The 13,337-nt window shown below is 38.1% G+C and overlaps 5 protein-coding genes across 5 annotated transcripts; 1 reads left to right on the forward strand and 4 right to left on the reverse strand. All coding sequences in view use genetic code 12, as the record gives it.

The window, feature by feature from the left end:
* Nucleotides 1-181: 181 nt before the first annotated feature.
* CORT_0C02610 (hypothetical protein) lies at nucleotides 182-1,663 on the forward strand (the record flags this gene model as incomplete). The annotated part of the gene is made up of 1 exon (XM_003868492.1): nucleotides 182-1,663. One exon carries the CDS (start codon nucleotides 182-184, stop codon nucleotides 1,661-1,663), a length of 1,482 nt encoding a protein of 493 aa, XP_003868540.1.
* On the reverse strand, nucleotides 1,647-4,682 carry CORT_0C02620 (Msh3 protein; the record flags this gene model as incomplete). Its single annotated transcript, XM_003868493.1, has 1 exon — nucleotides 1,647-4,682. One exon carries the CDS (start codon nucleotides 4,680-4,682, stop codon nucleotides 1,647-1,649), a length of 3,036 nt encoding a protein of 1,011 aa, XP_003868541.1.
* A 244-nt stretch (nucleotides 4,683-4,926) lies between these two features.
* CORT_0C02630 (hypothetical protein) lies at nucleotides 4,927-6,783 on the reverse strand (the record flags this gene model as incomplete). Its single annotated transcript, XM_003868494.1, has 1 exon — nucleotides 4,927-6,783. The coding sequence occupies one exon, from the start codon at nucleotides 6,781-6,783 to the stop codon at nucleotides 4,927-4,929; it is 1,857 nt and encodes a 618-aa protein (XP_003868542.1).
* Nucleotides 6,784-8,041: 1,258 nt separating this feature from the next.
* Nucleotides 8,042-8,224, reverse strand: CORT_0C02640 (hypothetical protein; the record flags this gene model as incomplete). The annotated part of the gene is made up of 1 exon (XM_003868495.1): nucleotides 8,042-8,224. One exon carries the CDS (start codon nucleotides 8,222-8,224, stop codon nucleotides 8,042-8,044), a length of 183 nt encoding a protein of 60 aa, XP_003868543.1.
* Nucleotides 8,225-8,471: 247 nt separating this feature from the next.
* CORT_0C02650 (hypothetical protein) lies at nucleotides 8,472-9,839 on the reverse strand (the record flags this gene model as incomplete). The annotated part of the gene is made up of 1 exon (XM_003868496.1): nucleotides 8,472-9,839. The coding sequence occupies one exon, from the start codon at nucleotides 9,837-9,839 to the stop codon at nucleotides 8,472-8,474; it is 1,368 nt and encodes a 455-aa protein (XP_003868544.1).
* Nucleotides 9,840-13,337: the final 3,498 nt, after the last annotated feature.

The following is a 13,337-nucleotide window of genomic DNA, read 5'->3' on the forward strand; positions in this document are numbered from 1 at the left end:
TGCTCCTTTCATTGCTACCTCTTCTCAGCAAATTGTTCTCCTCGTCCCGCTTCTAGTCTAAGCCTTGCGAGGTGTAATCTCTAATCTGTCTCTCAAAGATAAGATCAAAGTGCGAAAATTAAAAGATAAGGGCGCAATCTTCACATTAAACCTCGGCACCAACAACAACCACTTTCCATTCATGACGTCGTTGATACAAACCTCGATTGAGGCAATGGGAAATCCCAATACTACCAACAAGGAACACCTATCATCTTCATCTGAATCCTCAGTCGACTCAACCTCCGAACCAAAACCCACTAAAGCTTTAGTAAATTCGATTCCTATATTTCAATCGATCCAAGATTGGTGGTCTTCTTCACTGGAATTGAAGCGAGAGCATGGCACAGTGAATAAAGAAGATAAAAAGTTTAGGGAAGCTTTACTCAAGAATAGAAAGGTCGAGTACGACTTATTTAGAGCAGTTTTACCAGACGATATATACATTGAGTCACCAGTGGCAGAAGACACAAATGAAAACAAGTCGAGTTGCATGCGAGGCAAACTACTAGATGTTGAACTCAAAGATGAATCGTTCATTCATGAATTTTACTTGGAAAATACTGATCCCGGCCCAGAACGACATATCGTAATCATACACGGATACATGGCAGCATTGGGTTACTTTATCAAAAACATTGAGCTGTTGATCAAAACCCCCGGAATACGAATACACTTGATTGATTTACCGGGATTTGGAAACTCTGCTAGACCAAAATTCCCACGACAATTCCTCACTAAACCGACAAAGAAACGACAACAAATCGAACAGATTTTGGAGATTGAAAATTGGTTTATTGACAAGATTGAAAACTGGCGATTGATTAGAAACATCGCCAATTTCAAACTTATCGCTCATTCAATGGGAGCTTACTTGTCCTGTTGTTATGTGATGAAGTATAATAATCAGGGCGACACCAAAATTGTTTCTGATTTGATTTTGGTTAGTCCCATGGGAACAGAATCAAATGAACATAGTTTGATTAATGATGAGAGGTACAATATCAATCTTCATTATGCTAGTGACCCCTTACGGGAATTGCAATTTGAGGAAAATGATAAAGAAGTGGTGATCAGCCCCGAATTCACTAAAGCCTGGGAACTTGTAGGTAAACCCAAATTCCCCAAAAGTTCAGTATTGCAGAAATTATGGGAGAATAACAAATCACCATTTGATTTGTTACAAAAAACAGGACCATTTTATTCGAAATTGATATCGTATTGGTCATTTGCTAGGTTCAAGAATTTTAGTGATTCTGAAGATGCAGTTGATTTGATATATAAGCTACACGGTTATTCATTCTCCATTTTCAATCAGTATCAAGCCTCGGGTGAATTGGCAATTACAAAACTTATCAATCATGAAATATTGGCAAGATTACCACTTTGTGATCGTGGATTCGTTGATTTCTTGGTGGATAATAACATAAACACTCTATGGTTGTATGGAGACAAAGATTGGATGAATTCTAAAGGTGGCGAGTACATATTCAAAAAGATTTCCGAAAAGAATGACACAATCACAGAATTTAAAGTGGTTGAAAATGCTGGCCATCATATATATTTAGATAATCCACAAGCTTTCAACACGCTTGTCCTAGATTTTTTTAATTTATATATTTGAATAAATTAGACGTATCTGCATCACCATGTATCACTTCATTGACCAGTTTCAACAACTTTATATCGTCATCAAGTTCAATTTCATGTTTTAGATCTTCACTTACTTCATATGCATTGGTAATAACTTGTTCAGGAATACCTGCCAATTTTGCCACATTTAACCCATAAGAGTTGTTGACTACTCCTCGACATAAATCGTACAAAAAAATGACTTCGGGGAACTTACCATTTTCTTTGTTGATTTCTTCAAATCCCATATGATAATTGATTACTTCGCCAGGATATTCATGTTCCAATATATGTATAGATGGATAATGAGTAATGAATAATAGTAACGGCTTCGATTCCGATTCAATAAAATATTTCAAAATCGCATACGCTAATGCTATTCCATCAGTTGTACCCGTTCCCCTTCCAATCTCATCCAATATGACCAATGATCTAGTAGTTAGCCTCTGAATGATGTTGCTACATTCCAACATCTCCGTCATAAATGTAGAATTACCCTTGAGGATATTATCACTTGCACCCATACGAATAAACACCGAGTCAAATATTCCCATTATTGCTGATTTACAGGGTAAATAACACCCAATTTGAGTCATGATAGTGAATAAAGCAACCATTTTCACATACGATGATTTCCCACCCATATTTGGACCAGTTATAATCAATGCTCGATTGATGTCGTATTGAATATTGATATTATTGGCAACGTACCCATCTCGCAACTGGTCAATTATTGGATGCCTTGCTTGTTCCACTTCAATTGTCAAATCATCAGTTAATGTTGGCCTCACTTGATTGTTGAGTACACTGGCTGCAGTAATGGAGAGTAAACAATCTAGTGTTGCTAAATGCTTGACAATTTTTTGGAAAAATCCATATTGGGAATCCAAACTTTGCAAAAATTCAACAAATGCTTCATCGCATTTCTGCACCAACATTTCTTCATGGTATTGTTTCAATTTGTACAAGTTGGAAATCTCCTTGTTTCTAAATCGACTCACTGTAGCTGTTCCATTAATTTTGATGAAGCTAGGCGGCAATGAATCAACAGCTTTCCCATTTCTTACTTCAATGAGGTACGGTTCACGATTACTCGTGACGTAGTTGAGCTGAGGTCGTTGTAACAACTGCCTGACCCTAACTAACTCTTCTTCAAGCAATTGTTCCACATTCTTAATTTCAGCAAACTCATGATTAATAACGTCATAGCCATTTTGTAGGTTAAAAAAGCTCGATTTTTGCTCAAATAGATCTTTCAGTTCATTAAACAAGTATGAAGGGTTCATCATATTGATAAAGTTCTCCACAATTCCCGCATCAGCCAGATCTAGTAACCCATTCAACATGTTCACAATCAATGGAGAGGCCAAGTTTAAGCTCGAACTCCGTATTGTCTTGGCGAACAGCTTCACCAATTGCAAAAGATCATTCAAACTTTGCAACAAAAGAAACACCTGCTTTCTATTGATTCTTGTTGATTGAGTTGATGTTGAATAATGTATCTTGATAAGTAGTTCCTCCATATCCAAAGTTTTGCCTATTTTCTCCAACTGCTTCATTAATGAATCAACTACGTGATTAAACTCCAGCCCTAATCCTTGCACAGCATCGTACCGCTCCTCAATTTTTTCCTTATCAATTAGTGGTTTAGAAATCCACTTGTGTAACAATCGACTACCAAATCTGGTTCTAGTATGATTCAAGAGCCACTCCAAAGTTCCTCTGGGTGATTTGGGATCGGTCGAATTAGTAAATATCTCCAAAGCAGTTAGCGTATTAGCAGGTAAGATCATGTACTTTCTTGCATCTTTAAAAGTGGTGATATTTTGTGATATTGTGAAAACATTACTCAATTTGAATTCTGCCAAATACACAATAAGTTTATAAAAACATTCTTGGATCAGTGAGGGAAAGTTTTGCATATAGTAGTCAACCATATCCAGGATAAGATAATCACTAAAATCTACATGACCAGTTTTCTTGTGTTCAATTTTGAGCTCGTGGTTGACGAGCTTTAGACATTTCATGGTAGTTGCATTTATTTCATCGTCATTGTTGATAACAATCACTTCACTGGGTCGAAGATATAGCAAACGAGTTTCCATCTCCTCTCGACTTATATCATCAGTAAAAACATCGTAAATGATCTCACCCGTCAACGGTTGCACAGCAACGACTGCAAATTCACGATCAGTCACTTCATTTATACAGATAATGTAGTTATTATGCTCCTCCTCGACGGAATTAGGTATAAGATTACTGCCAACAAATTCATCACTCATATAAGTCCCCTTTGTGTACACTCCGGTCACCTCACGTTTCATTACATCGCCACTCTTGCCAACTTTGTCAATCTCTTTGACAATTGCTGACTCCACCTGTTTGACTATTCCAACTTTTACTCCGCTATTGAGTATCCGCTGCAAATTAATATGTAGTCTAGTATCAGGGAATGAACAGTATGAAAAGCGAGAATCCGAGCTTGGTATATACATGATGTTTAAACATTTTGAAACGTGTCTTGCATTCTCACCAAAGACCTTATACTTGTAACCAACTTGGATGAGGAGAATCTTGTCAAGATGGAGCTCAGTGAGTTCCAAAATTTGGTTCTCCAATGGAGTTAGCTTTGTAGTGCGGGATTTTTTGGCCTTGCTTTCTTTGGTGATTAGGTTTGGAGCATCACGTTTGGTTCGTGGTGGATTGATTGCGGAGTTCTTGCTATATTGGAAACTCTCTAGTATATTTGAATTTGAAGAGCTAACAGGTGTAGCAGGTGATGGTGATGTGATAGGGGTATCTGATGCAGTAGTGTGAAGAGCCTCCTCACTTTGGGATTGCCACGTTGGGTTCTCAACCGTATGTTGATCTTTGACAAATTGAAACTTTTCTATACCATTAGAAAATCTTTGCTTTGGAGAACTTGGCATTAATAAATCCTCACCGTCCGAACCCTTTGGCTTCTGACTTGAGAAAAACTGACTTATCGAAGGTTGCCTCTTAGGTGTCATTGGATCCCATTGAGTGTGTTGTCATATGAAAATATTGACATTTTTGCAGCGCGTTATTTTTCACGCGAAATTCCTTTTGCAGTACCTCGCCAGAGAAATAACTATGGCACACTAGCTTGCTCATCATGTGCCCGGTTTTTCCTTTACCACGTTTTAGTCGCCATAGGGTCAAACAGATGGTCAAACCCTACTAAATTTCACAAATCCTATTTCCTTAAGAAGCGTATAATTTATGCTGTATATTCTACCTCACACGACTAAATGTTATGCTACTTACTGAAGACTTTCCGTTATAATCGTTATTGCTATTCAAAGAATGAAGACTAGTGTTTGCTGCATTATTCATAAACACATGGTGTCCGCCATTTTTGGGAACTGTGGAAGGTAGCGTACCAGACGACCTTGATTTCCTCAATATAAAATCGTTTATATTAGTTTTCGATGTGCTCACGTTTGAATCGCTATTTTCAGAACCATCTTTGATTCGATGCATTGTTTCAAAGCTTGATCCGGAGCTATTTGATACTGAAGTTGCTTGTGGAATACTGTAGGTAGCACTATTTGTGCTTGAGGTACTATTGAAACTATTGACTCGACTGTTGCTGAGATTGGAATGTTGGCGCGAAGATGGTCTTGGTCTTGTCTTAGCTGGGCTGGTATCAGATGCATTGTGTAACGACGATCTACTGGAAGTGAAAGCTACTTTTGCTGCAATGGAAGAAGTTGATGATGTGCGGCTTGGATCTATATCAAGTTGCTGTGGTTGGATATTAAGTGAGATGCCCTGTTGAGATGAAGCATCTTCGTATGTGCTAACCGCTGGGGAACTAATTGAGGGCAATGCCGATGCTTTTGAAAATGAAGGTTTGCGGGCTCTAGTGTTCGTAGTGTATTGATGATCAGTTGATTGTGCGAAATATGACGAGCCACTGGAGACAGATTGCGGAGACTCCAAGTCTCTTTCTTTATCAATACTTGAGGATACAGGATCAGCTCCCACTGGTGATATAGTGACAGACTTGATAGATGGTGTTTTTGGTGGGTTCAATGGCGTCAATGGAGCAACCATTCCGTGTACCAGCCCAAGAGAGTTTCCATGTAATGAAGTATGGGAAGATTTTGTTGATATGCTAAGTGGTGTAGGCTTATTGTTGAATGTAGTGTTGGACCTCTGTCTTGTAGAGGTCTGAATTGAGTCATTGCTAGATGTCTTTAGCTCATTAGGCAATGATTGCGAATGCTGTCTTCTGTATTGTGGTCTTGACGGTAGTGGCAGATTTTGTTGTTGCAAAGACATCAGGACGATGGGACTGGTTAATACCTTATTTTCTTCTAATGACACTCGTGAAGAGCTATTGGCTTTTTCAGCATCCAACCAGAGTTGATTCTTTGCATACGGTGGCGTGGTATAATTGTAGTTTGCCAAACTGCGACTTTTTACAACTTCATATTGTTGAATCAATTCAAAACTGGAAGCAAAATCTTTTGCAATCCATCCATTGGAGTTTTTCACTTTTTCAAAAGCTTCTATTGCTGCCTTTGCCGAATCTTTGCCCTTGGATTGGGTGATGATGTAATTGGAAATCTCGCACAAGCAATCTAGACTTCCGTGTTGGAAGCATAAATGTAGACAAGTGTCTCCATTACCATCAACTAATTTGTAATCGGCGCCAAATTCCAACAACAAATTAGTCCCTTCCTTGAAGTTGTATTTACAACTGTAATGCAATGGTGATTGTTTATTTTCTCCACCCACAGAATTGAGCCATATTTTCCCAGGAAACTCTTGTAGTAAGTAATGCAAAGTTTGTGAATGATGATGTTCCATACTTAAATGTAGTACATTCAAGTTATCAAATGTCAACAAATCTAACGTAGTGTACTCGTTTTGCAAATTACCCAATGTTTTATTGATGAAAGTGATTAAATGAAAACAAATCAAGTAATGACCATGATACGATGCATAATGAAGATTGGACCAGCCTTGATGATTTGGGTCGACGTTGAGCCACAATTCCGGAAATCGTGATAATATTCGTTTGACTATAGCGAGATTGCCGGCTATTACGGCATTTCTCAATCTTGCTGAGGGGTCTAGCATGTTGACATAGTGTATGGGATTTGCTTTATGCGAAAGGTCCTGGGTTGCACTGTTATTCAAGTCAACAAAAAAAAGGGGCAGTTAAACTTTGAAAATGAGTGCGGAGTTTGCTAATTTTGAGGTATACACGTGCTAAGATAGTTCGGAGTTGTAGATTGATCCACTGATTTAGTTATATATTAACTGAATGCACTGTGTTTGAAATATATGGTGATTCTAATGATTTGTTTCCCTAATTTTCTTCGTGGTTGATAAAAATAGTTTTGTATAAAGTTTAATCTTTTGAGGTTTATATTATATTATTTATTTTAATTATATTTTTATTTCTTACAAATTGAAATTTTGATTCATTTCTTTTAAGATTAGACGTGTATGAACTATTTGTATTTAAAGCACTAAAAAATACGCCCCGCAAACCGATATAATTCACTTTATGAAAGAGAGTTTCGTTCTAGTGGTACATACTTGTATCTATAAGGAGAAGGAAGCTGAATTCATAGAACATCCCTTCAATCTGAGAAATGATCTAGCCTAATTTCGACAATAACCATGGACTGATTATATTTTTTTTTTTTTTCATGCTTTCCATTCCTTCCATTACATTATTGTGCATAGTTTGCGTATCTCACGCATAAAGTTAAACATTTAAGATATGACCTTAGCAGCAAGTCTGCTCTGCATTAAATCAATCTAGTTTAGAACATTCTAGGCATTCTTCTAGCAATGCATCCAAGCGGTGCTAACCTCCGAGAGAGCCGTTTAGTGTCACCTCACCTTCACCTGAAATTTTCACCTAGATATAGGCTTTTCTCGCATCTTTGTGTTCATAACGGAAGTACAATCCATTGGACATTCGCGTCTATTCCCAATTTTCAAGGCTTAGGAACACATATTACGAAAATGGTGACTGAAGCAGACTTGAAGGACACATGCTGCTCTCCTCTTTTCCCAAGGGTCCATATTCCATGCTTGTATGTCAACGAAACATGGTAAACTCTAAAATCATTTGGTAGCCACAAAGAGGTGTTTGGGTTGGCACATTTACAGACCTACAAGGGGTAGTGAGGAGCACATGCTAACCTCCACTGATACAATGTTATGATATTTATTGCAGTTTCAACATACATCATCTATATTTCGCCTTTGTTTCTATGACGTTGTGAAATTCAAGTACAAAATTTGTTCTATTGGCCAATCCATCAATAACGACCATCACTCCTCCATCTCCCCTATTTCCTAGTAGCTTCTTCCATCCTCTTTAATGATGTTCAAATGGCAATTTAACGCCAAACATAACAGGACCATCTTCCTTAATTCTGTAAAAGATCCAAAACCACATTGTAGCACCCATTAGTTTGGCACCCCAGTAGATATGTGGAGCAACGTGGGGAGCAGCAACTGGTGCGTGGCGTATGTACTTAGCTAAATGTCCAGCAGCCATTGTGAATTGTTGTGTATTGTGTTGTATTGATGAACCTTTTTCAGTGTTGCCCTTACTTCATGTAATTTTTTTTGATGCTCGTTTGATTGGTTCGAAAGTCGTGCGAGCGTCAAAAATGGCACCTGACTACGAAGAATATTCACTATCTATGTAGTCCACACGATCGATACGAGAGAGGCTGGAAGTAGGATATACAGCTCGATCAAGCACTAATATATAGATTAATATGTACACAAATAGGGTTACTCTACTGTAATCTAGAATTTATTGTTTGTACCGGTGACTGCTGTACTTCTGATACTCTCAACTGTTCAGTTTGCCCATTTGTATCAACTACCAAAGGGTTGAGCATGTATTGAGCTTGCATTAAAGAAGGAATTTGCGACGACAAAGGCGAATAAGATTGATAATGAGTTCGATGTAAGAGGTCAAGTTGATTCATATCTCGTGGTTGCGCTTGAGCTGTGCCAAATGTAGCTACATCCTGTTGAAGTTGTTGTGGTGGTGTTTGCAGTTGGTGTTGCATTGGGTGATGTAGGGCAGGCTGAAAATATTGTCGTACAGTGCTTGAACTAGATGAAAGTCCTAATGCTCGCATTAGCTCTGGGTTCCTATTTTGAAATTCCAACTCTTGTGCTCGTCTTGAATCTCGTTCATGTAATCGGTAGTGTCTCGTCATGTTTGATTTAACACTAAACATTTTCCCACATCCTTGCCAAGGGCATCTGAATATCTTTTCCCCAGTATGGGAATAGTAGTGAGTTTGAAGCGACGAGGGTCTTTTGAATTGTTTATTACATATTCGACACCTGTTGCGTAATGCTGTCTCTGGTGTCATTTCATGCAGGGTTGACAGGTGTTTGCGTTGTCTTTTGCCACGCGATGGTGGTTGCATCAATGGCGATGACGAGGAGGATCCTGATGGGTAGTCATTTTCTGATTGAAGTGGAGCACTATTTGTACTTTTGGTGCAATTTGATTTGGGAATTGTTAATGTGGATGATACACGCTGGGTTTCAGAAGTATGTGGTGCTCCAATCTGCGAATATTCTGACACGGTTGATGTAAATTGTGGTAGATATCCTGGTCGAAGCGAAGGAGTCAGTTGCGTCCTTTGACTTTCATGAGCTTTAATTGAGACCTTATCCAAAGGAATACTCAGTGAAAATGATTGACTGTGGGATGAAACGCCATTGACATTTTGCGCAAGTACATTGGACTGTATGCCATAAATATAAGCGTCAGGAACGTGCGCATTAGGTTGTGTTTGCAAGTTGTAACTTTCATTCGTCATTGCTATCTGTTGTTGAAGACCAAGGGTATTGTGTATTGTCAATTGTGGAGCTTCTTGTTGTTGCATTAAATTCATCCCCACTTGTTGTAATTGAAACTGTTGAGATTGTGGGTTCATTGAGGGGTTGAATTGATGAGGGTACTCCTGGATAGGAGCAATAAAGTTTGTCTGTATTTGAGCTGGCATGGCGATATCAAATGAACTTGGTGCAGACCTGAACCCTTGGGTACTCGGTGTTGAGATGTCTGGATTAGTGTTTACTGCTGAAGACGATTGGTCTGCTAATTTCTTGTAATTAATTTGATTCTGACTATGTGACATCTCTTTACTTCAAGATTTGCTTGAATCCTGAAGACTTTGTTATGAGTCACCCTTTTAAGGTTCAAACTTGGGGACAAATACAAGTGTCGTTGCAGGTGAGTGAATTGTTAGCAGCTACAAATGTAAAGTTATAGCACCTTAGGCATAACTTTTGTACAAAGGGGAAGTAAAGTATATACCAAGTTTATTTAAATCTTGCACAAGATTAAGCTAAGTATTTATATAATCAGGGCAAAGAAAATGTATATATTTTGGTTTTTTAGGCAAAACAGGAACAAACCAACAATAAGACCCTTCTCGCCTGACAAAAGGAGAATTCTATTGTTCTTTCTAATACTAAAACCTAAACAATAGAAAGGGAGATTAACAATGTTAGATAGTTTTTAAATTTTTTTTTAAACAATTTGGCTAGAACGCATATGCACGGTTTATAAACTGGAGTACAAATGTAGAGAGTACGAAATGGTTAGGAGCAAAACGACGACCCAAACACAACACATAACAAAACTGTGAATCTTATTGTTTTCATCTCGGTACAATGGAATGTTGTTTTTGGTTTTGTAATTCTTTTTTATTTTGTTAAGTGGTAATGCAAGACGGGTAGAAAAAGCTTAGGTAAGGATTAGATAACCATGCACTAAGCGCTAACAAAGTGAGAATTCTTTTTATTTTCATGTGCAATTTTCAAGGCGAGATTGTTCCGCTCTGTAGAGAGATGCCTCGTTCGGCTTATAGTTCAGGATAGTCAAAACAGGTGAGAGTTCCTGCGCCATCACCTTACCACGAGTGACGTTTTGAGAAGATTTTCAAAAGTAGTCGAATACTGAGCAAAATATGAAACAAATAGAGTTTCCCAGATCCTACAAAAGAGTTTTGAAGTGGGAAGCAATCCCGAAAAGTTTAGCTTACACTCGCTGTAATATTACAGCGAGTGTAAGGCAATTTACATCAATCTTAACTGCAGTTATAACCATGGGTGGGGCATTTTAATTCAGACGCATAATATAGCTTATCTAAATACTAAGTCCGCTTACAGTGTTTACTGGACGCTTAATTTAACGCAACCAAAAGCTTATTTGGGGATCCTGGTAGCAGTGAAAACCTATTTTGAAGATAGCACCTTTGTATATTAAATGTTGGGAAGTATTACGCCAGATGCTATATGGCCATTCTTCTTGCACTATCCACCCATACACAAACTCAAGTTGATGCAACAGCAAGAGAAGCAAAAAAGTCAAAGTAGAGGCTTAAAAGCAAATTCCACTGTCAAACGTGCCCCAACTGTGTCCGCCTTTGTTGCCAAATGTATATTGAGAGCTTTTTAAGTGCGACTTTTGTTGGTTTGCTGGTTAATTCTTGGCATATTATACTTTACAGATTGATCATTGGCTTTGTTCAATCGAAAAGTTCGTAAACTTTTGTTTTGGTTTTGTAACTAGTCTTTGACGCAGGTTGTAGTAAAGTATCCTGTTTCCAAGAAATTGGACACCTGACACGACTATAGGTCAGGTCACAAATGCTAGCCGAACTCAAGTTAGTGTTTTGGGATTGTGGCCACTATGCTACTATTTGTGAAATGAATCCTTTCACCACAGCTTTGCGAAGTACAAAATGAGGTCGAATTCTTGAGAAAAAGGTTTGTGTTTGCAAAGAATATCTTTAACCTTGGTAAAAGAAATAGAATAGTGCATATAATCTATAAAAAAACTACAGGGTTTTATCAGATCCTGCACATAATACATAAACTTTCTCCTTACAGTAACTTACTTTTCCTGTTATTGAAGAAAGCGGACTAAACTACTAAAATCCGCTCTTTCTCAACACGGATGGATATCCAACGATCTTTGAAATGTCTGTAGACAATTGCATGCGTTAGAAAATATCGTATGAGAAATGGGTGGGGCAATGCATTTAACGATCGACTTTATAGAACAATTCTTCAACCACAACTGCTACTTACGGTGCTCTACTGCATATAGTGGTCATTTTAAAATTCGAAGTGAGATTCGTAAAGTGCTGAATATTGCACAAAGTGGATATTTACAAAGGTTACTGTGTCTGGAACACAAACAATTGAATCTTTAGAATACGTTTCTTTTTCCGCCTGAATAAAAGGTTAGCATAACCACAAAACAATAGAAACATTCTTCGATCAGCAGAAAGATGAAGAATGAAGTTTACGGGGCTATTTTTTGTTTTGCAAAACAAAATATAATATGTTGTGGACTGAGAGAAAAAGGAAGAAGAAAAAAGCGGGGAGATTAAACCACGACCGCCTCAAAACAGTAAATAAAACCCATAGGTTCTTGCGTTTTAGAAGTACTTCAGCATTAGATGCATCTAGAAAGAGTTTTTGAAGGAGGGGGAAGTGGGGAGAAGGGAAACGGATGTATATCTACAATTCAAAGTTTGTCTAAAAACATGAAACTCTTTATTAGTCAACCTTAATTTTAAAACCTTGGTTCAACTATCGAACCATTTTTTGCTTACTCTTCAACAAATCACAATATGAAAACCGGGTCACCTCAGAAAGTTAGGAACTCCTCCACACACAATCGGAAAAAGAACATTGAATTGGAGGAAAATAGTGCCTGCAAAAAAGAGACAGGATACAAAAACAGAAAAAGTAAAAGTGACGATCAACGCCGATCTTTTTACTGCTAATGTCAGGACGCCTAAATGGCTCCTAGAACAATAGGATAGAAACAATAGAAAATCAGTTACCTGAGACCTAGACAATAGTCAAGGGGAATCAACGGCTGATACCAACTACCTAGCCATGTATTGAGGTGGAATTGTAGTGTTTCCCCATCGTATAAAAGGATTCGTCTCTATTAAATACGGGCTATGTTATGAACTAAACCCTGGCACAGTAAAACTAAACAAGTCTTGCATTCCTGATTCTAGACTCATGTAATGTAGCAGCATGGAATGTGCATTTAGTTCCAATCATTAATAATTGGCAACGCTGTCCACAAAGGAACTTTTTGACAGGGTGGGTTGCTAAACGACGTTTCGCACATGGCAACTGTTATTTACTTCCTCTTGGATAAGCGTGCTTACAAAGATCAGCAATGAGAACAGTATCTTGAACAGGTGATACTCAGTGAAAGAAGTAGATCTCCAAAATGCATACCTTTTTGCCGTTCTTTCCAGTAGATGAAACGTTCTCAGGCTCCAATATAGAAAAACATTTTAAGTGGTGTGTATTTGGTCTCTGTGTTTATCGGCGGACTTCATGCTAAATAATATCGTACAGTCTAAGTGGAGCTGAACTGATTCACTTCGATGGCAACGTTGCATATCCCTGCGAAATGGGCATATTCAGGATATTTAATGACAGGACTATTGCGGCCATCTCCATTTTAAGCATTTCTCCGCCCAGTTCCGACATCAGCTCTTTTTAATCCAAAATGTCAAATTAATCTCATGAGTTTACTCTCACCCCTCCTAACCTTACCACAAAAACCAGAAAAACCTCTCTTACAATTACTACAT

The sequence above is a fragment of the Candida orthopsilosis genome (assembly GCF_000315875.1).
Source record: "Candida orthopsilosis Co 90-125, chromosome 3 draft sequence".
NCBI lineage: Eukaryota > Fungi > Ascomycota > Pichiomycetes > Serinales > Debaryomycetaceae > Lodderomyces > Lodderomyces orthopsilosis.